The 22,452-nt window shown below is 38.9% G+C and overlaps 1 protein-coding gene across 1 annotated transcript in view; it reads left to right on the top strand.

Annotated features, from left to right (window-relative positions):
• The window catches only part of LOC126100451 (cubilin), a 771,806-nt gene that overhangs the window by 396,653 nt on the left and 352,701 nt on the right, over positions 1-22,452 (top strand). Inside the window, exons 39-40 of the mRNA XM_049911056.1 lie at positions 1,897-2,105; positions 10,134-10,265. Of these exons, the coding sequence (XP_049767013.1) occupies positions 1,897-2,105; positions 10,134-10,265 (341 nt within the window). The remainder of the gene's footprint in view (positions 1-1,896; positions 2,106-10,133; positions 10,266-22,452) is intronic.

Consider the following 22,452-nt stretch of genomic DNA (forward strand, 5'->3'; position numbering starts at 1 on the left):
CTAGATGACAATTCCTCTGTGTCTGAGGATGCATCCAGTCAACCAATCATACCCTTAGCTTTCAAATATCTGCAATATATCTCTATATTCTTCTTCTTCTCTGTCTGTATTCAGCAAATCATCAATGTTTCTTCCACAGCTGTTTGAGGTCTTTCTCCTTCTCCACCTCTTTCCCATTCTTGTCAACCATTTTTGTTTTCTGACATTCTTCTTTTCCTGTTTCTAATAATTCCATGCAGTATTATATTATACCTATACTATTCTGTTCAGTCATCAAGATCCATTTTCCCATTCACTTTCTCTTTTCTTCAAACATTTTTTTTCTCTCTTCCTCTTTCTTCATTTATATTTTTCCTTTGTTCAGTTGCTTGTGATCTCCTTTGTTGAAACCAATACTGCTTCTTTAACTTCAAAATTCCGATAAGATATTTACTTGTATCTCTTCCTGTTACCATTTCTTCTATGCACCTCCTCTGCTGTTTTTACATCTTTGCTCTTAGAACTCCTCCTTTCTTCTTCTACAGTTTGCAGCTCACCTATCAGAATTTTATTTTTTCTTTTCTTCTGATATTGTTCATCAACTCTGCTTCTTTTAGATTCCACACTCTGGTTCACCCTTGATTTTCTATTCATTTTCTCTTCTTCATCTCTGATGTTCATAACTAACAGTTGATAGTCACTATTTTAGCTATCTGGTGGTATTACCTTGATGTCTGTTACATTTCTCATTATTTTATCATATAGTAACATATAATTAACTACTGATTTTTGTAGACAAGTCACTACTATACAGTATTACCTTAAACCTCTGTCTCTCATCAAACTGTGTGTTTTCAATTGCCAATCCTTTCCTTTTGCTTAATTCCAATGATCTTTCATCTTTGTTGTTTCTGCTTTCCCTGCAATTGGCTCCATGTACATTTTTCTATCTATGTCTCTCTAAACTAACTTGTGCAGTTGGATCTCATTAAATTTGTGTTTTGTTCATTCCTCTGTGGCTGAAATTCTTCTTGAAACTCCTCTTTTTCCTCCGATGTGCATCCCATTAGGGGTAAACGGCATACACTTGTAATAGCATTACTGTTTTCCCCTTCAATGATATTTTGGTTTTTATTGTTCTCTCATTTGTTCTGATTATTTTTCCATTCAGTCCATCTCACACAACTGTTACTGTTCCATTTTTAATGTCTTCCTCACTGCCTATGTGGCGCAGTCTAAACCAATTTCTCAGTGACAACTTCCTTCACTACTTCACTTTGTTTCTGCCACCCCTAAAATATTTGTTTTTTGTCTTTCCCTAATGTCAACAAGTCCTTGCACTTTACTTTAAATTTAATGTTCCAAATAGTAATCCTTGTTCATTTTGATGTCATCTACCTTAGATCCATTTTTTGTTTTGAGGCTTGGTCCATTTTTGAAACATCTCTGTCATATTATTCTCCATAGAGCATGATACCAGACAGTATCATGGCATGTACTTCTGGCTCTCTGCAAACTTATTTCATGAATGAGGGACTGATGACATAGTTTGATTCCTTAATCCCATAGATCCAGTTAATAATAACAACTGATTATAGTGCTGATTAAACATTGATGCCTATAAATGCTGCAGAATATGTTTCATGTTTTCTTTCACTTGTTCCTTTCTTCTTTGTAGGCTTCTCTTCCTTTTCTCCTCCCATTTCTTTACTGTGGGTTGAGAACATTTTTTGCTTAGATGATGCGTAAAAAAAGGTAGCATACTCTTAAATTTTTAGTTGACATATAAAATCAATGTAAAATTTAATAATTGTTATTGAATTCTTATTTGTTTGTATTACACTGCATATTTAAAGGTCTAGCTTTATGGTTAAATTGTATACTATATGTTTCAGTAGGCATTTTATCCATTTACAGACTGTGGAGGTTCTTTGGAATTGCCGTCTGGTGTTCTGGAATACAGTCCACAAATTCCAGTTATAGTATCCGACAATTGGGCAAGTAGCGTTGTATGCCAGTGGAATGTAACAGTACCAGCTGGCAGGAATGTATCTGTTACTTTTGATCGTTTTGATATACCTGCTGGAGTCCATGGAACTGGCTGTGACCGGAATGAATTTCTTATGGTTTGTATGTTCATGGGCTATGAAACTTTCTGAAAACACTGAATTTTGGAGACATATAATATTGCTCAGAAATGTATATTATTGAGACTGGGGTTTTTGATTGCATTTAAGTATGTTTACTTGCTTTGATAATGGACATACTCCATGTAAACCACAGTGGCAGAATACTCCCAAGGTGAAGCACAGACTGAATTGATGCCAGTAAAAGGCAGAGCGAGGCTAAGATAGGATAAATACACATTGTTACTAAATACATTAGAAGCAGATGGAGATGCTATCATGGCAAGTCCTATACAGGATAAATCTTTTACACAGTATAGTAATGCTGTATTGAACACCAGATTCTTATAGAAGCTCAACATATTTGTGATCACTGAGGATTGTCTTTCAACTAGCTAGGAAACAGCGAAACTTTCATTTTCAAATAAATACAGTAATTACTCTAAAAGACATTTTACCACACTAAATATGTGTAGCCCGGTAATATTTATAAAAAAAATTGAGTTTGTGACACTCTCATATATACACTCCTGGAAATGGAAAAAAGAACTCATTGACACCGGTGTGTCAGACCCACCATACTTGCTTCGGACACTGCGAGAGGGCTGTACAAGCAATGATCACACACACGGCACAGCGGACACACCAGGAACCGGGGTGTTGGACGTCGAATGGCGCTAGCTGCGCAGCATTTGTGCACCGCCGCCGTCAGTGTCAGCCAGTTTGCCGTGGCATACGGAGCTCCATCGCAGTCTTTAACACTGGTAGCATGCCGCGACAGCGTGGACGTGAACCGTATGTGCAGTTGACGGACTTTGAGCGAGGGCGTATAGTGGGCATGCGGGAGGCCGGGTGGACGTACCGCCGAATTGCTCAACACGTAGGGCGTGAGGTCTCCACAGTACATCGATGTTGTCGCCAGTGGTCGGCGGAAGGTGCACGTGCCCGTCGACCTGGGACCGGACCGCAGCGACGCACGGATGCGCGCCAAGACCGTAGGATCCTACGCAGTGCCATAGGGGACCGCACCGCCACTTCCCAGCAAATTAGGGACACTGTTGCTCCTGGGGTATCGGCGAGGACCATTCGCAACCGTCTCCATGAAGCTGGGCTACGGTCCCGCACACCGTTAGGCCATCTTCCGCTCACGCCCCAACATCGTGCAGCCCGCCTCCAGTGGTGTCGCGACAGGCGTGAATGGAGGGACGAATGGAGACGTGTCGTCTTCAGCGATGAGAGTCGCTTCTGCCTTGGTGCCAGTGATGGTCGTATGCGTGTTTGGCGCCGTGCAGGTGAGCGCCACAATCAGGACTGCATACGACCGAGGCACACAGGGCCAACACCCGGCATCATGGTGTGGGGAGCGATCTCCTACACTGGCCGTACACCACTGGTGATCGTCGAGGGGACACTGAATAGTGCACGGTACATCCAAACCATCATCGAACCCATCGTTCTACCATTCCTAGACCGGCAAGGGAACTTGCTGTTCCAACAGGACAATGCACGTCCGCATGTATCCCGTGCCACCCGACGTGCTCTAGAAGGTGTAAGTCAACTACCCTGGCCAGCAAGATCTCCGGATCTGTCCCCCATTGAGCATGTTTGGGACTGGATGAAGCGTCGTCTCACGCGGTCTGCACGTCCAGCACGAACGCTGGTCCAACTGAGGCGCCAGGTGGAAATGGCATGGCAAGCCGTTCCACAGGACTACATCCAGCATCTCTACGATCGTCTCCATGGGAGAATAGCAGCCTGCATTGCTGCGAAAGGTGGATATACACTGTACTAGTGCCGACATTGTGCATGCTCTGTTGCCTGTGTCTATGTGCCTGTGGTTCTGTCAGTGTGATCATGTGATGTATCTGACCCCAGGAATGTGTCAATAAAGTTTCCCCTTCCTGGGACAATGAATTCACGGTGTTCTTATTTCAATTTCCAGGAGTGTATATCCGCGCGCGCGCGTGTGTGTGTGTGTGTGTGTGTGTGTGTGTGTGTGTGTGTGTGTGTGAGTGCACACGTGCTTCTGTGTGTGTGTGTGTGAGAGAGAGAGTGAGAGAGAAATCAGTTTACAGTTTTTCTTAAAATATCATTTTTACAATACATTGTGCTTGATATACAGTGGATTTTTTAAAAAATTTTAAGTATGCATTCTCTCCTGCTCAAATTCTCAGGTCATCCCTCATAAATTCGTCAGTAGAATAATAACATTTCTACACCAGTTAGTCATATGAGACTTTTTGTTCAGTGTCTCTAAATTAATATCCAGCAAATCTTTTACTTACACTTCATTATAAATTTTTGTATTAATGTATTATCCATTCTCTGTCCTCCATCAGCCATTATTGGACACACAGTGTTAATATACAATATTACCACAAAATGAATACAATATTGCAATTTAAACTGTGTACTGACATTAATACTATAAAACATAATTATGTACGCTCCTGTGGCCAGGGTCAGTTGACTGATCCAGAAGAAGACCCTGTAACCATGTCCGAAATGTTGATTTCTCCAATACAGCTTTCTACATTATGATGGGATATCATACTCAAAAAACTTTTGTGTTGACTATGAAACACGTTAAAGTTAACAACTAGAAAGTACTGAGTTGCAGCTCAAGTAGACACTGTGCTATCACTGAAGAAGATTTCTTCAATGCTATACAGAGGATGCTCCTTTAATTTACACAACATGTTTTTTCTAAGTTTCTCTATTGGCATGGACTGAATGTCCATAGGTACTGCACTAAATAGTTTTAGTGCCATCATTAGTAAGTTCTTTTTGTCTTGATTAATCGACATCTTGGCTTATCTTTATTGCAAATGCAGTACTGATGAACTTCATTTCTCTTTCTGTAGGTCTCAAGATTTATCTTTATGTTAATGAGGCAGTTGAATATACTCTGGCTGGAAACAGTCAAAACTCCTAACCTGGAAAAAAATTCGTTTACAGTAATCAGTTTTTTGTTGCTTAAGGTATTGATCCTCATAGCTTTCTTTTGCAATAAAAGCTTATTCTTGTGACCTGCATAATGGCCCCACAGCAACATCCTATAACTGATGTGGCTGTGGAACATTACATAGTACACTGTTAACAGTACTGTTCTGTTGTTATACTTTTTAGTTTCTTCAAGGGATCAGGACCCATGAAAGTTTGTAATTCACATGTTTAGAGTGCTGTTGCCAGGTTAACTTGGTATAAATGAAATTTAACAACTGCAGTGTCACACAGGGCCCCAGTGTCACTGAGGCTGTATGTCATCCTCTGTGTTTTGTCTTCATTAACTTTCATCTTGCTCATGATAAACCAGGCCCTCACTTCACTGAATAGAATTAATGCTTAATGAACAGCCTGAATAATATTCTTTCCTTTTGAGAATGAGTTTTTATCATCTGTGAACTGCATGGTGTGCCCATTGGAGTCTATTTTGTTACTAAAGGTAGGTGTAGCAGAGGCTCATTTATAACTCTCTGTGGCATACCATGTTGTACCTTCTTTTCACCTGAGTCTGCTCCTTGCACTAACACTATCTGTTGTCTGTTGTCCAGGTAGAGTTTAAGAGTTGGCAGAATAGATCCTCCAATACCATATGATGTTAGCTTGCCAAGCAGGGACTTACGTGGAGTACAGTTGAGTGCCTTACTAAGGTCACAAAGTGCCAGTGCTATAGACCCTTTGTCCTAAAAGAAACCATGTCAAATATTTGTATCTAACTCTGATGCTGCTGTTAACTTGACGTGCCCTTCCAAAAGCCATGTTGTGTATCATAACCATTATGGATCCCTTCGCTCCAGTGAATACTGATTTTACAGATATGGGCATGCAGCTTGACACTTCATTTGTATTACTATTTTTGTAAACAGGAATTCTGCATCCCACTTTTAGGAAGTCGGAATTTCCCCAGCATGGAGGGATTTATTTATTGCTACTGTTAGCACTTTCTGCAGTTTCATGTATTATAATTTTTAACATGGTGCAGGGAATGTCATAAATATCAGCACTTCCTGATGAGATGTGTTTTACAATTTTTGTTATGCCATTTATACACAGTATCTTCCACAGTACCATGCAGCATTTATTTTCAAATTTCATTGCAACTGTAGGATCTAATCCAAAGTCAGGAATTTCACCTACTGCACTTTCCACTATCTTTAAGATTTGTTCATTAAATTCATGTGGACTGCACAAATTAGAGAAAGTGGTGGCCTTGCAAGGATTGTGAGTTTCTTCAGTATAATTGACATTACTTTCCTTCTTTGTTCAAATGTGTGTGAAATCTTATGGGACTTAACTGCTAAGGTCATCAGTCCCTAAGCTTACGCACTTCATAACCTAAATTATCCTAAGGACAAACACACACACCCTTGCCCGAGGAAGGACTCGAACCTCCGCCGGGACCAGCCATTTTCTTCTTTGCTTCATCTACTTCCTTCCTTTAGATCCATTTGGCCTGTAAGTAATTACGGTACAGTCTATCCTTATTATCAGTATCTTTAGCTGCTTTGATCTTATCATTTAGTATCTGAACAATACATTTTATTTTAGCTAATCGAGGAGTATACTACCTCCTTACTTTGACAATTTTCAGTGTGCATTATGATTTGGCAGTTGATTATCTCCTGAAAAATTTTCATCAAATTAGACTTTAATGGTCTGGAACATGCAACTGAATCATAATTTGCTGCCAGTTCTTTAAATATTTTTTGCCAATCTGTAGAAGGCACTGCAGTTTTGAAAAGCTCTAAACTTTTCTTTGTGGTGTGTCTATTGGAGGGCAGTGTGGAGGGTAAAAATCGTAGAGGGAGACTTAGAAATTAATACACTAAACAGATTCAGAAGGATGTAGGTTGCAGTAGGTACTGGGAGATGAAGCTTGCACAGGATAGAGTAGCATGGAGAGCTGCATCAAACCAGTCTCTGGATTGAAGAGCACAACAACAATTGAAATACCAGCTGGGAATTTGTTGTGTAATATCAAAGGTAGTCCATAGCTTCATGATCACTGCACAGTGATCTGCAAGTACAGAGTCAAACACACTTACTTTGTAGTCCCAACTATTTAGATTTGTGGCAATTGTGTCAAGATAAAAATTTCCTTTTATTGGTAGATAATTTGCCACAAATAGTCCGTAGATGGTTGCTAAGTTCATAGAAGTACTCTCTCTATCACTATCTTCTCTGGTATATATGTTGAAGTCTATAAATAAGGCAATTTTTGGTCCTAAGTGCACCAGGTGACACAGGCAGCTTTCCAATCAGTTGAGGAAATTTTCAAAATTCCCATGTATGATTGAGTTTGAGCATAAAGTTTCAAATGGTGGGTAGGCAGCATAAAATTATTTTGATACCTAGTCTTGTATTCAGGTTGAAATTGATTTGCGACATATAAATCGTACATGCTGTGAACAAAGAGAATCAGTTCACAGGTGTACAATGAAGGAACACTTTATGATTTTTAAAGTAGACAACTTGGTGTTCTTCACTTTGCCTTGTGCAGATTTATAATGGTGGACTTTTGAAATTTTAATATTCGAGATGTATTGTTCGAGCTGCCCCAGAATGTAATTCCACACATTATTACTGATTTGATGTAGCTGTGATGTACTATGTCCCTGATGTGCATACTGGTTGCATTGTGTAATATTATCATTGCAAATACCAGGCTACTTGATTTATTTGTAGGGTATTGTGAATTCGAGACATCTGATAAATTTTTATCTAATTGTATTTTACACAGTTAGCTTCGTGCAAATCCTGTTTTTTGTTATAGATTTGAATATCATGTAGCTTTGCTTGTTTTATGTTAAACTACATTAACTGAGTTTTTTCTGTGCTTAATTTCAACCCATTTAAATTAAACCAGTTATTTAATTTTTCTGGGGTATTTATTAAATTTTGAGAAATATGGTCTGTACAGTTAGTTTCTGGTACCGTATATGTGTAATCTGCAGGGTAAAACAGAGTGGCATATTGTTCTTGTAAAGCAGAAACAGAACAGATCTAAGATTGAACGTTTGAGGGACTCCTTGTGAAATGGTTTTCTGTTCTTAAGCATAATGTCTTCATGTCTTCTTCTTTTTTTCAGCTGGTTTGGTGGACTTAGACTATTCTAATACAACACTCCTAATTCAATATTTTTACAACTTAGACAGTAGCAAGCAGTGTCTCACACAATCAGATGACTTTGATATGTTATAAAAATTGCTGTGGCACGCAGAGAGTTGTGTAGAGAGGAGCTGTTCCTGGCTACTGATTTGTCACTAGCAGATACTATGGTAGTTCTTCTTTTTTGAAACCCATTTTCATTTTTTGAAATTGTATTAAATTTTTGAACAAAATTTTGAATTCATATTGTGTTAATGGTTTCAGATATTATTGAGAGTGGTGTAAGAAGAGAGACTGGACAATTATTTCCCATATGTTATTTTGTGCATTTGAATATATGGGAAAAATCTTTTTTGAAGGACTGATTAACTATTGTGGACAGTCACTGCCTAGAGACTGCTTCTAGCACTGTTGTTGATATTGCATTCTCCTCTATCGATGCTTTATTTTTGAGTGAGAGTATTGCATTTTCTATAGGTTTTGTTTTAATTATGCTGAATTTTCTGAATAATTCATCTTCAAATTGTCGAGGGCAAAGAAATTTACCTTTCCTATGTAATTTCTACTTTATTGTTAGATTTCTTGACATTTATTAAGAATTCATTATACAGTTGTGATATTTGAACAGGATTTATGAGTTTTGTGTTGTATCTTGATATCTGAAATATCATGGCCACTAACTATAGGGCCTGTTTTGGCTTTGATAATTGTGCATAGTGCCTTTGACCTGTTTACACTTTCCAAAATAAATCTATTATTTGCCACCTTATTACAACCTTCTTAAAAATATTTTTGTACCTTTTTATGTAGATGACAAAGTTGCGACTTTTATTGTGTTTTAGTTCGTTGAGTAGGTGTCTTTTTCCAGTAATCCACTTCACTTTATTTGATACAGTTTTGTGGCATACAGTAAGAGGGAAAGTTTATTGAGGAAGTTTTAGAACTTCAATTATTATTATCTGTAGTCCACTACACTCATCACTATGATGGAACAAGCTCATATTTTTTGTGCTGAACTGTCACTTGATGTAGGTTTTTCAGAGCAGTTCTTTTGTTTTAGATAGCTCTATAGATAGGGTGGTGTGTTTAGAATGTTCTGAACATAAACAAAGCTTATTAGCATCATCATAAGAATATTTGATGAAAATGTTATCTATGTGTTCCTAACCATGAGCACAATCAATGAAAGTAGCTTTCCTACTCAATTTTTGAACCATGCCTCTGAATTTTGTCAAGCTGTTAGCATCACTGGCTAAATCTGTTTTGAATTGAAATCAACAACTTTTATGATTCTGCTCTTGCTTTCTTTGTAAGTTTCTACAATAGGCACTATAGTTTTGATAAAAATAGTTTTGTTATTTCCACACCTGGAATTCTGTACATGAATAAAATGACAATATTTTGTCCAAACTCTACAAAGCAGCTTTCAAGTATACATACTTCATAAAGTGGATCAAAATCATGTCTTGCTTTGCATTCCATCGACCTTTCCAGAGGTGTGCAGGATCTTCCACAGGTTACAGTATTCTTATAAAATCTCCTGTCAGCATATAAATTTCAATGATTATGAAAGAATTTTATATTGACCTTCGTAAACCAATGTTCATTCAAGCAAACACCTGTGATATTTGCCCTTTCTGACAAGATGATTTGCAAGTCATTGAGTCTTGTTTCTCTGCCATTTGGATAGTTTAAACTTAACCCACTTATGTTCCATTGCATTAGAAAAGTAATTTTACCTTTTCTTACATTTTTAATGCTTTTAAGAATATCTGCAGTGATAGGTTATTAGTATTCTTTCATTTTACCTATTTTATTAATCATCTTAGAAATATCATTCTATGAATTACTACATGTACCCAAGAGTAACTTGTTTAGCTGTAGCCTATCTTGACCTAATGTGATACTTTTTTACAGTTGAAAAATGGTGGCTCTGAAGACTCACCGCTCTTGGGAAGTGGCAAATATTGTGGGCCAAAACCAACTGATCAGTTGCAAACAACAGGCAACAAATTATTTGTCAAATTTGTGGGACATCGGCGTTCAGAGGTTAGTGGCTTGAAACATTTCCTCTTTTAATGGTTTAAAATTTGCTTTGGTGTACTTTCTCCCCCCCCCCCCCCCATCCATCCCTGCTATGTCTGTCTCTCTCTCTCTCTCTCTCTCTCTCTCTCTTGCAAACATACATACAAACAAACAAACAATATTGTTACCCATTCAGAATTGAATCTCCGTGTAGGAATATCAACAGTGTAGGAAAAGCTAGATTGCTACTTACTATAAAGAAGATACATTAAGTTGCAGAGAGGCTCAATTAAAAGGCACTTACACAAAGCTTTCAGCCACGGCCTTCATCAGCAAAAGTGAAACATACACCATTCATACACATAAGCAAGCACACCTCAGGCACACATAACTGCCAACTCTAGCAGCTCAGGTCACCTTTTTGATTTTAAGTGCTCATGCTCTTCATAGGTCGGTAAAAGACCAAAAACTTCAATAGCAGAGTTTCATCTATTGCTGGTACATTACATTTAGGTAAATAAGCTGGAGTAACTCATTGTGTCCATAGTGGGGAAGGCTGTGACATTTGTCAGTAGAACTAACTTAGACCTCAGGATGCACTATAGTTTAGTCTGTCACCAGAACCCAGTTTTCACGGGAGGTAGGAGCAATATCACGCTCTAGTCAAATGTTTACATTATTTATCTCCTTTCCATTTCTAAATCAACTAGTAAATAATATATCAAGAGCTAACTTCAAGATAAAATCTATAGGTAGCTTATTTATCCCTCTATTTCATCCCTCTAGAAGCATTGAGAATTTTGTAATCAACACACAACCCAAGATATCCTTTCATTTAGCAGTGTTTTTTATAGGTGAAGCCCAGGAACTGTTGGAGGAGTGAACTATCCTTGCATATAAGAGCTTGTCCACAATCACTTTGGCAGCCCTAAGTGGATCTGGCTGTAGTTGATGTGGTCAGTTTCTCACAGTGGAACTGGAGATGGTGGTGAGCTTGTGAATTGTTTGTGTTGATAATGGTACACTGTCTGAATCATTGTGTTAGGAGGATGCATGAAGACTCGGTAATGGATGGGCAAGCACACGGTGGTGTACTGTCCTCTGTAGGAGTATCCAGTACCTGTGCTGTAGGTGTCTCCATGGATGGTGGTAAAGGTGTTAGTGAAGTAGTGGCAATGAGTGTTGACGTAGCTGGTCAAGGTATTGCAGTGTTGTTTGTAGTTCCTGTCTTGGATTCAGTGTTGGATAACATTTTATCATGTCAAAGCTGAAAGTTTGTTTCACAAAAGTTGAAGTAGAGTTGTTGAATGTGCTAAATATGGCTGATGGTGTGGAGGCACTCCTGAAGGAGCCAGTGACCTTCGAATGTGTGTATGGGGGTGGGGGTTGCCATGAGAAGTAGAATGTGCCATTATATTGGGCAGCCAAAGGGGCATGGACAACAGCACCTGCGGGGGAGCAATTGCTGATTGTATTAATTAGCATGCCATTAGTCAGGTCTGGAGCCAAATAGAAGTGCTGAAGAAAGTCTGCTCTGATAACTGGTTCTGTTACATATGCAATTATAAGTGTCCGGTGTCTAGTATGCAGACTTGTGAGCTGTAATTGTTGAATTATTTGCTGCATGGAGTCGGACAAATTCATGGGATGGTATTTGTTCTGGCAAGGATAGTGCGAGAATGCTTTTGTTGACTAGATATAATTGGACACTAAAGTGGTCACGTGCAAAAAGTCTGTTATTGTGAAGTTGGTGGGACAGTTGTGGTGCATCTTTGTCATTGTGAGTATTGAGGTGACTTAAAAATTCTGCAAGTCTGTTGTGCCTTTTGGCATGTAGTTTGGGAATTGCATGGAGGATGATAGTTACAGGTGGAATTGGCGTATGTTGCAAGATACCAGCAAACAGGATTCTGCTCAGGCCTGATACGATCAGCAGTGTGTTGTGGATGTATGATAGCAACATAGTTGACCATGGTCTGGAAGGGTATAGATATGACATGAATAGTGGGGAGACAGAAGTTTGGCAATGCCACATGAAGGACATTGCTTCGGCCACGTGTGGTGATGTCTGCATCAGCAGAAGTTGGGTGGGGCCAACTTGGCTCATAGTTGGTGGGCCGTCACATGTACAGCTGTACAAGTCACATCAGCCACCACTGTTGTCAGTGTTATTCATATACTCTCTGTGTTCTGTGATCAGATATACCGTATTTACTCGAATCTAAGCCGCACTCAAATCTAAGCCGCACCTTAAAAATGAGACTCGAAATAAAGGAAAAAAAAATTTCCCGAATCTAAGCCGCACCTGAAATTTGAGACTCGAAATTCAAGGGGAGAGAAAAATTATAGGCCGCATCTCCAAATCGAAACAAAGTTGGTCCATTGTAATATGAGACACAATTTGGGTCGAATGAATGACGATACAGCTACAGTAGTTTGGTTCGAGTCGTAAGCTTTGCAGTTAAGCTTTACCAGGTAGCCATTGTTATGCGTCAGGCGTTCCGTCCGTATTTATACTGGCACCCTTCCTTTTCCACGTGCTTCGTCTGATTTGAATTGATTGCGCAGTTTTCTTTGTTATAGGTGTTTACGTCACTCTAAGCTGAAAATGCATTACTGTACTGCGTCATGTATTGTTTGTCGCATTCTGATAGTGCGTGTTTACGGCCTGTCTCCGCTTGTGGCATGGCTTGCTTTTGTGCGCACTTCCGCCGCTTTAAAAAAAAAAAAAAAAATATATATATATATATATATATATATATATATATATGAGAGAGAGAGAGAGAGAGAGAGAGGAATCATCTCATTAGCGAAACAATGGCAAGAAACTGCTTTTTGTTGTTACTTACACTGCTGCTTTCTTTGATAATGATCAACAAGAACCAAATAATAGATAGAAGATATTCTGAACGAGAGTTTAGTGAAAATTTTTCTCCGTTTGCAGGCGCCTCTTTAGTACATTACATTCTACACAGAAATTAGAGTCATCTTAGATTTAAAAATCTTGTCAATTGCCGTTCTTCATTTCTGACTGTATCACTATTAGGCATAAGAATAATACGAATATAAACATGACATGATACGTATATTCATCCGCGTTTGCTGTTCTAGTTTCGTAGTTTATTAGGCAGACAGGATTTAAATGAAATAGCAGCAAACATGAAACAATACATGGCAAAATGTTTATATGCGTATTATTCTTATGGTGACGAGAATACTGTATGTGATTTACAATTTATAAAAGTTCCTCTTAGCAACCATCTCTTCTCACAGATAGGAAACAATTCAAGACCTTAGAGTTGGCCATATTGACAAACAAACCAAACATTCTTGCCAGTCGGATTTTCGTAGTACACTGAAATGCTGCTACATTCGAAGATGAACAATACGGAATTTATATTTACTTCGTTGGATAATGTATGAAAATGTAGTGGCTGAAACTCGGGAGTGGAGAAAATAGCTCGTCTTCCACCTTTTTTTTTTTTTAAATTTATTTACTGACGCAGAGGTTTTGGCGCCAGTATTTATCTTTGTGCCAACAAAGCATGCCCGTGTAGAGCTACATATATTCGACGGCAGAAGTAAGTTGTGGCGGCACCCACCAACTTTTTTCAGAATTTCCGCTTGCTTTACACTCGATTCTAAGCCGCAGGCGGTTTTTTGGATTACAAAAACCAGAAAAAAAGTGCGGCTTAGATTCGAGTAAATACGGTATTCGTCTGGCAAGTTTAGATGTGTGTCAGTGGTTCATGTTCATGAACAACTGTTGTTAATTGAACTAGTAGTGGGCGTTTCACAACCCACAGACTCTATAACATGTGGTTGGCCATAAACAGCTCTTAATCTCTGTGCAAAAGTGACGCCGTAGTTATGGTGGGGTCTTGCCACTTAAAATTTTATAGTAAATGCCATGATGGATTTGTGAGGTTGCAGTGTTGTCCAGCTTTCACCATCTCATATATGTTGTCTGCTGGGGACAAAGATGATATCACTTATTGTGTCCACATGTTCCCCCAAGTGGCTTAATAAAGTGTTGAATTCGGTGCCATTGGTGATGACATAATGATGTTTCTACAATGGTGAACCACATAGTATGTTGGTGTGACTGGAAAGGAAGTAGTTAGATTGCGAAGGTGATGTTTGTAGTGGTAGGACAGCCGAGTAAATATTGCCATACGCAGGGTGTATACAGCCCGGGACAACTGGGAGATCTGGGAAAAACCTAGGAATTTTTTCATCTGGGAGAAAACCGCAAAAAACCTGGGATCTTTTAGAATTCCAGGAATTTTTCATTGTTTTAGTTTTCTGTTAATTTTTTGTAATTTCGACTGGTTAGAATTGATACTCTAACAAAGGATATTACTGTATCCTGCTACTGCAGAATAATACTTCAACAATAAAACATAACGAGAGAAAAAAACTAAAATAACTTAAATTGCAAAGGAAATGCACCATACACAACAATGACACACAGTGCTCATACAAACGTCTGCCAACAGCAAAATGTGTCAAATGCTTTAGAAAGACTATGCAATGCTTCATAACAACTAATTACCTCCAATGAGCATGAAGTCACAACTGTTTACATTAGGTTCGTTTGAGCAGTTACAAGCGGGCTCATGCACATGTGCAGTTGAGTCAATTATGAGTAGTAGATTCTCCCGCTTCTGGCTACAGAAATGTGGCTGTTGACTGTGCAAGCAGTTGCAGCAAGTAGCTAGATGCTACCAGGAAAATGGGGGCGCCAAAGTCATATTCTTGAGAAAAAACTTGTTTCACAAAGTGCCAGCATCCGGCGCACGTTGGTCTATCGATTATTCATACGATTTTGAAATGCATCCCTGTTGGTTTTTGAACATTCTTGAACACATTTTAAGTTGATTCCAAATCAATCATAAGTTGATTTTTGAATGCATGCATAGTGTATGTGATAAGCTATACAAGCTGAGCGGAGTAAAGCTGAACTAATGGATGTCAATCGCTGTCTGATTATCTGGTTGATTGGGCTTGCGAATGTTCAGCGTTGTTATAATTACTAGCAAAATCCATAGATTCAGTGTACCACAGTCAAAATAAACAACTAACAGCAATAACAGGTGAGAAATATTATGATTATTTTCTCGGTGTATCCAAGAAAATGAAATTTTGACAGTAAATTTTTGGCCAGTCGCTACATGAGCAAGGACCAGTTGTACAGTCCCCAGCTAGCAACCGCTTAAGTTCTATTCTGGAAGTAATACAGAAAACGTGTTGTACAAACATGTAACAATGTCTAACCAGAGAATAATCACGAGATAACTAAACCTGTGATTCTGACAGCGTTAGTAAAGTTAATCGGCAAACAAATTTTGACAATGGCAGGAATAGCTACAGAATTGGTGATGACAAGATTATTTTAGAACAAGGAAGGAGAAGAAACGGGGACGTCACACAAATTATGTAAGAATAAGATGATTCTAAATTAATATAAAAATTTCTTTATATTACTTTTCGATCTCTTGCTTGAGAAGCTGATGCATATGAATGAAATGTAAAACTATTTCCTAACATAAAGCTTTTTGCTTTTAGTAGGCCTAATAGGCATTTGATATTGGTACTAAGTGAATTATATTCTGTCGTGTTATAAAAATGAACATTTGTGCCAAAAGAGTCTCATTTATTTAGTGTGTGTTACAAAATTGCTGCAATATTAGAAAGGCCTATTTTGTTTTATCCAGCAGACAGTGACAAAATAGACGTAATCAGATCGAGAAACCACACCAGCCTGGGTATTATTTGTATTAACAGCTTTTTCAGTATTAGATATGACATTTTGATTTTTCATGTAGCAAATCGCTTGACAAACTTTGATGAGGTAATAGATTCTTTCACAGAAAGGATGGCACGCCATCTAAAGCTGTAGCAACATTACAGGGAAAAAAATGCTAGGAACTGAGGATTGAAGAAATGTATACTTTCTTGCTTTTGTCTTGTCTTTATTGGTTTTATGCATCCTATATTTAATTTTATGTCACACAAAACAGCAAGTTATTAGCTAATAGGCAATCAAGAGTTCAGATTTTCTGAAGGGCTCTTGTTTTCCCCTATTAACTGTGAGGTATTTAAAAAAAAAAAAAAAAAAGAAAGAAAGAAAGAAATAAAGAAAAGAAAAGAGGGGCAGACTGTCAAACTGGCCAACAGGGAGCAGGAGAGGCACCACTGGACATTTCAATTTCCACTACCCTGAATATAGTTTGATGGCATCCATTACAAAATATACACGTTTCAATTCCACAGAGCAAAATAAAGTGATGTGCGATGGAAGAATGCTGTATGAAGAGGCTTGGCACTGCACTTTGGGACACTTAAGACCAAATAACATGTCTTACATTTCCTCGAACACATATGTTTCAGACTTTTCAGAAAGATGTGTGCTACAAGATGAACATATTTTTGAAAAATCGATTTTTTTTTAGTATTGACCCGGTTAGCAAATATGGTAGATCTGGGGCTGATGCACAGAGCAGTCTAAGTTGTAGTGGGTAGTCTCCACGTGACCTGTGTGACTTTGCTGTTTCCCCTTCGTTTACTCTCACGTCAAATGAAAACAAAATGGATATCTGTGGCCAGGAGCTATCAAGTGAATTAAAATACATTCACACAATAACGGGAGGCTAACATATGTTTTTAGTTGCAGATTTTCTTTTATTTCCACCTTTCTGGCAGTCAAGCTTAACCACCTTGCAGAATAATGAAGTTATTTTTGTCTGTTTGCTAAAGAAATTTGACTTTTATTAACTTTTTCCGCAGAGGCAGTCAATGTATTTGAAACAAAATGTTTATTTTCACAGTACTGGCTAGTTCCAACTGTTCGCTGCATTTCAAGTGCACATTTTCATCTTCTAGCATGTATGGTATTATGCCATAATAAAGAACCAAACGTGACATAATACAGTACTGATGCTCCAAGAAAATTTACATCCCGAAAACCACACTGAAAAGATTAATATCAGGTCGAGATCCCCTCATTGGGAATCTGGATATACGAATGTGCACTTTAAATGTGGATGTTTTAGCATGGTTCATGGAATTCTGATGCTCCTGGAGTATCCTCTGTTGTCTTGTTTCTTTTATGACATAATGCGTGATCTTTCAGTGTTTTACACATACGTACATATGGGATTCCCGCTGCACAAGCACGGTGTCGCCTGTTACCTGCGCTCTCTGGCAACTGCTGAAACGACCTATTTATAACAGGTTGCAGGAAAATATTGCGAATGGTGGTTTAAAAAGCATTACATTCAAAGTAACTATCCTTTTATGCAAGTTTAACTGCGTGCGAGAATGTACGATGAATTTCTTAAATCACAGAGCATTTTAGTCTTTTTTTAAACTCAAAGCTTTGATGATGAGCCATTTAGAAGAATTTTGAACCCTGAAGATCAGACATCTATGTCATTTAAAATTTTACTTGCATGTTTGTGTGATGTACCCTAAAGTGTAGCACGAGCAAAAAAGATCAACATTATATGCAAAAGCTTAGCTTCTCTTGCAGCTTATTAACTTTAGCAGGGTGTATACGACCCGGGACAACCGGGAAATCCGGGAAAAACCCGGGAATTTTTTCATCCGGGAGAAAACCGGGAAAAACCCGGGAATTTTTCGGAATTCCGGGAATTTTTCATTGTTTTAGCTGTCAGTTAAATTTTTGTAATTTTGACTGCAGAATTGATTCTCTAGCAAAGAATGTTATTATATCCTGCTACTGGAGAATGATACTGCAGCAATAAAATATAAACGAGAGGGAAAAAATAAAACTTTAGTGGCAAAGGAAATGTGCAATTTACAACAAAACACCGTGCACGCACAAGCGTCTGCAGATAGCAAAATAATGTCAAAGGCCGTAGGGCGCAGACTGTAATTCTTCGTAACAATAAACTGCTTGCTATGAGCATGATGTCACAACCGTTCACATTAGGTTCGTTTGACCAGTTGCCAGTTGCGCATTTGACTCGCGTATAAGCAGTACCTTCTCCCGCTACGGCGCTACTTGTAGTTTGGCTGTTAGCAGTATCGGTAGCAGCTGCAAGCAGCCAGATGCAAACGAGAAAAATTTTTCCCGCGCGCCCTAGATGCCAGATTCGCGCTTCCACAGAGTTGTCTGAGTTGTAGTGGGGAGGGGGTTAGTCTCCACGTGACCCGTGTTTACGTGATTTCGCTGCTTCTCTTCGTGTACAGCTCCCACGTCAAATGAAAACAAAACGGATTTCTGTGGCCAGGAGCTATCAAGTGAATTAAAATACATTCACATAGTTACGGAGGGCAAAAATATATTATTAATTTCAGTTTTCTGATTTTATTTTCTTTCCGAGTTAGTAGCAGTCAAGCATATTAATCGCCTTGCAGAAGAATGAAATTATTTTTGCAAGTTTGCTAAAGAAATTCCGCTGAGGCAATCATTTTATTTGAAACGAAGTGCTTCATTCTACAGTATTGGCTAGTTCCAACTGTTCGGTGAATTTCAAGTGCACGTTATCATCTTCTGCCATGTATGGCATTATGCCACGATAAAGAACCAAACATGAGATCGTAGAGCACTGGTACTCCAAGAAAATTTACATCCCGAAAACCACACTGAAAAGCTTAATATCAGATGGAACCTACTTCATTGTGAATCTGGAAAAAGCCAATTTGCACTTCAAGCCGAATTATGCATTTTAGTATAGTTTAGGAAATTTCGATGCTCTTTGGAGTATCCTCTGATGCCCTGTTTCTTTTTTGGTGTAATGTAAGCTCTCTTAGTGCTTTATACACACGAACATGCGGGCTTCCTACACCACTGCAGTTGCACACACACACAATAATGCGTTTTCTGGCGCTCTCTGGCAACTGGTAAATCGAACCTATTTCTAACAATATTGCGAACGGTCGTTAGAAAAGCGTTACTTTCAAAGTAAATTTCTTTTTACGCAAGATGAATTATGTTACGTGTGAGAAAGTGGGATGGATATCTAAATCACAGAGCGTTCGAAACTGAACAGTTTGAGGACCAACCACTTACAAGAATTTCGAGCCGAGGCATTTATGTCATAATTTTAAATTTACTGGCACATTTGTGTGATGTATCTTAAAGTATAACACACGCAAAAAAAAAATATCAATATTACATGTGAAAGCGTAGCTTCTATTGTAGCGTGTTAATCTTAGAGACCAATATTATATGTGAAAGCTTAGCTTTTCTTGTAGATATACGGTACTGTGTATATTAATGTAAACCGTTAACTTTTCCTCTTGTGTGTTCACGCTATGTAACCAGTGATTTTGCTATTGGCTGACTATAACACGTGTCCTATGCTCTGAATAGCTGCTGTCATCGGCTGGCGAGACCTCGTGGCTTGAGATACGACTCGCTTACTAAAGGACATCGCAACCTCGGTTGCAACGCTCCGGAAACTAACGCCCTGTGTTTGGTGCAATTAGAATTTATACTTTCGTAATACGAAATTATGCAGCGTATATGTTGCTGCAAATCAAAGGTCTTTCCAAAACTTCTCTCCTTTTTTTTTATTAAAAGTCTCTCCAAAACTTCTCTGCCCGTCTTTTTTTTTCTTTTTTTTTTCGGGAAGTTCTACGCGATTATATAAAACGTTAACCATTCAATGGATTGATAAGTTTTACAGTTCCGAGGGAAAATCTACGGAAAACCTACTGTCACTTGGCACAGAGAAAGTGTATTTTCGCCCGGGAAAAAGCATATTTTTTAAACGGGATATCCGGGAGAAATCCGGGAATAATCCGGGAATTTTTTTTCCTTGTCCCCGTATACACCCTGTTTAGAGACCAATATTATATGTGAAAGCTTTTCTTTTCTTGTAGCAACACCATGTATATTAATATGAACTATTAACTATTCCTGTTTGTGTGTTGCTGTTGCCTGACATCGTGTGTCCTATGCTGTAAATATCCACTGTCATCGGCTGGCAAGAACGTGTGACATGAGCTATGACTGGGTTACCAAAGCGCATCACAATCTTGATTTCAATGACTTGGAAAGTAACATGCAGCGTTTCATGGAATCCCAATGTATACTTTCGTAATACGAAAATACGCGTCGTACATGTTGCTGCACATCAAAGATATTTCCAAAACGTGTCTTTTCCCTGAGTTTCGTTTTCTAAAGTGCCGGGAAATTCTGCACTTGTGTATAAAACCATAAACATTCAGAGGATTGATAAGTTTTGCAGTTCCAAGTGAAAATATACTGTCACTTAACACAGAAAAAGTGTGTTATCACCCGGGAGAAAGTGTATTTTTAACCGTAAAATCAGGGAATTTTTTTTCCTTGTCCGCATATACACCCTGCATACGTGGCAAAACATGATGCACAGGAGAAGATGCAGCTGCAATGAGTTCTAGAGCAACAGCATCATTGTTTCTTTGAAAGTGATTAAGCATGAACCCAATGGAGGGGATTTCAGTTGTTCAGATGTAGTCCAATTTGCCAAGGTAAGGTCCCATACGAGACTGCAAAGTGTATTGCTTGTTATCTCCCATTGTTTGGCTGTGTTGCACATTAATGTAGCACTATCTAGGAGAGTGTCACTGTCAAATTTACTCAGATTCTCTTTAACAAAGACAAGGCAGTTGTAAATATACAGGCCAGGAACTGTCATTATATTTAGTTTCTTAAAATAATCTTGACATGTTTCATAGGGGTTAAGTCCTGCTATGCACCTTATTTCTTTCTTTTGCCATTTAAACACTACTTTTGAGCCTACAGAATTTGCCCCATAATAGTAGTCCACGTATGAGTGGCCAAGTAAGTGGTCCCGACAGTCGGGATACCAGTTACTTTGGAATAAGGCTGGGCATCTTGGACATATTCTTAGTCGTGGTCACCTTTGTGCTCATACGGCAAATACTACCAAATCCACCGGTTAGTCCCTCAGCCGTTAGGGGTAAAACCCAATGGGACTCGGGGCAAGTAAGGCTAGCAACCTGCTTCCCTGGTACTTTAAATATGATACTGGCAACAATCAGAGCAAAATGCCTCGGACCTTTGGAGGTGACGGAGTCCCACCTCTAACTGACAAACCAGGGACTCCTAAGATACGACTTGGCAAACAAATGGTAATGAGATGGGGAGCTATTAATATCAATGGGGGCTACTCTGGGAAGAAGGAAGAGCTGGCAGAGGCTGCAAGTAAGATGGGGCTGGACGTTTTAGCTGTTAGTGACATTCGGGTAAGGGGTGAGAAAGAAGAGGAAGTGGGAGAATACAAGGTCTACCTGTCAGGAGTCAAAGCAGGAATAGCACAATGGGGAGTAGGGCTTTACATCAGGAAAGAAATGGAACCCAGCGTAGTTGCAATAAGGTATGTAAACGGACGACTGATGTGGATAGATTTGACAGCGTCTAGCAAGAAAATTAGGATTGTGTCAGTATATTCGCATTGTGAAGGGGCAGATCAAGATAAGATGGATAGTTTTTATGAGGCACTCAGTGATGTAGTTGTTAGAGTAAAGGACAAGGACAGTGTTCTGCTCATGGGTGATTTTAACGCCAGGATTGGAAATCGAACAGAAGGGTATGAAAAGGTTATGGGTAAATTTGGAGAGGATATGGAGGCCAACAGGAATGGGAAACAACTCTTGGATTTCTGTGCCAGTATGGGCTTAGTAATCACAAACTTCTTTTTTATACATAAGAACATTCACTGGTATACTTGGGAAGGCAGGGGAACCAGATCTGTCATTGACTATATAATAACAGATCAGGAATTCAGGAAGGCTGTGAGGGACACACGTGTATTCAGGGGATTCTTTGATGACACTGATCATTATTTAATCTGCAGTGAAATTGGGATTGTGAGGCCGAAAGTGCAGGAGGTCAGGTCCATATGTAGGAGGATAAGAGTGGAGAAACTTCAGGATAAGGAAATCAGGCACAAGTACATAACAGCGATCTCAGAAAGGTACCAGTTAGTTGAATGTAGTCAATTACAGTCATTGGAAAAGGAATGGACAAGGTACAGGGACACAGTACTAAAAGTGGCTAAAGAATGTCTTGGAACAGTAGTGTGTAAAAGTAGGATGAAGCAAACAGCTTGGTGGAATGACACAGTCAAGGCAGCCTGTAAAAGGAAAAAGAAGGCGTATCAAAAATGGCTACATACCAGAACCCAGGTAGACAGAGAAAGTTATGTTGAAGAAAGAAACAAAGCCAAACAGA

The sequence above is a fragment of the Schistocerca cancellata genome, chromosome 9 (assembly GCF_023864275.1).
Source record: "Schistocerca cancellata isolate TAMUIC-IGC-003103 chromosome 9, iqSchCanc2.1, whole genome shotgun sequence".
NCBI lineage: Eukaryota > Metazoa > Arthropoda > Insecta > Orthoptera > Acrididae > Schistocerca > Schistocerca cancellata.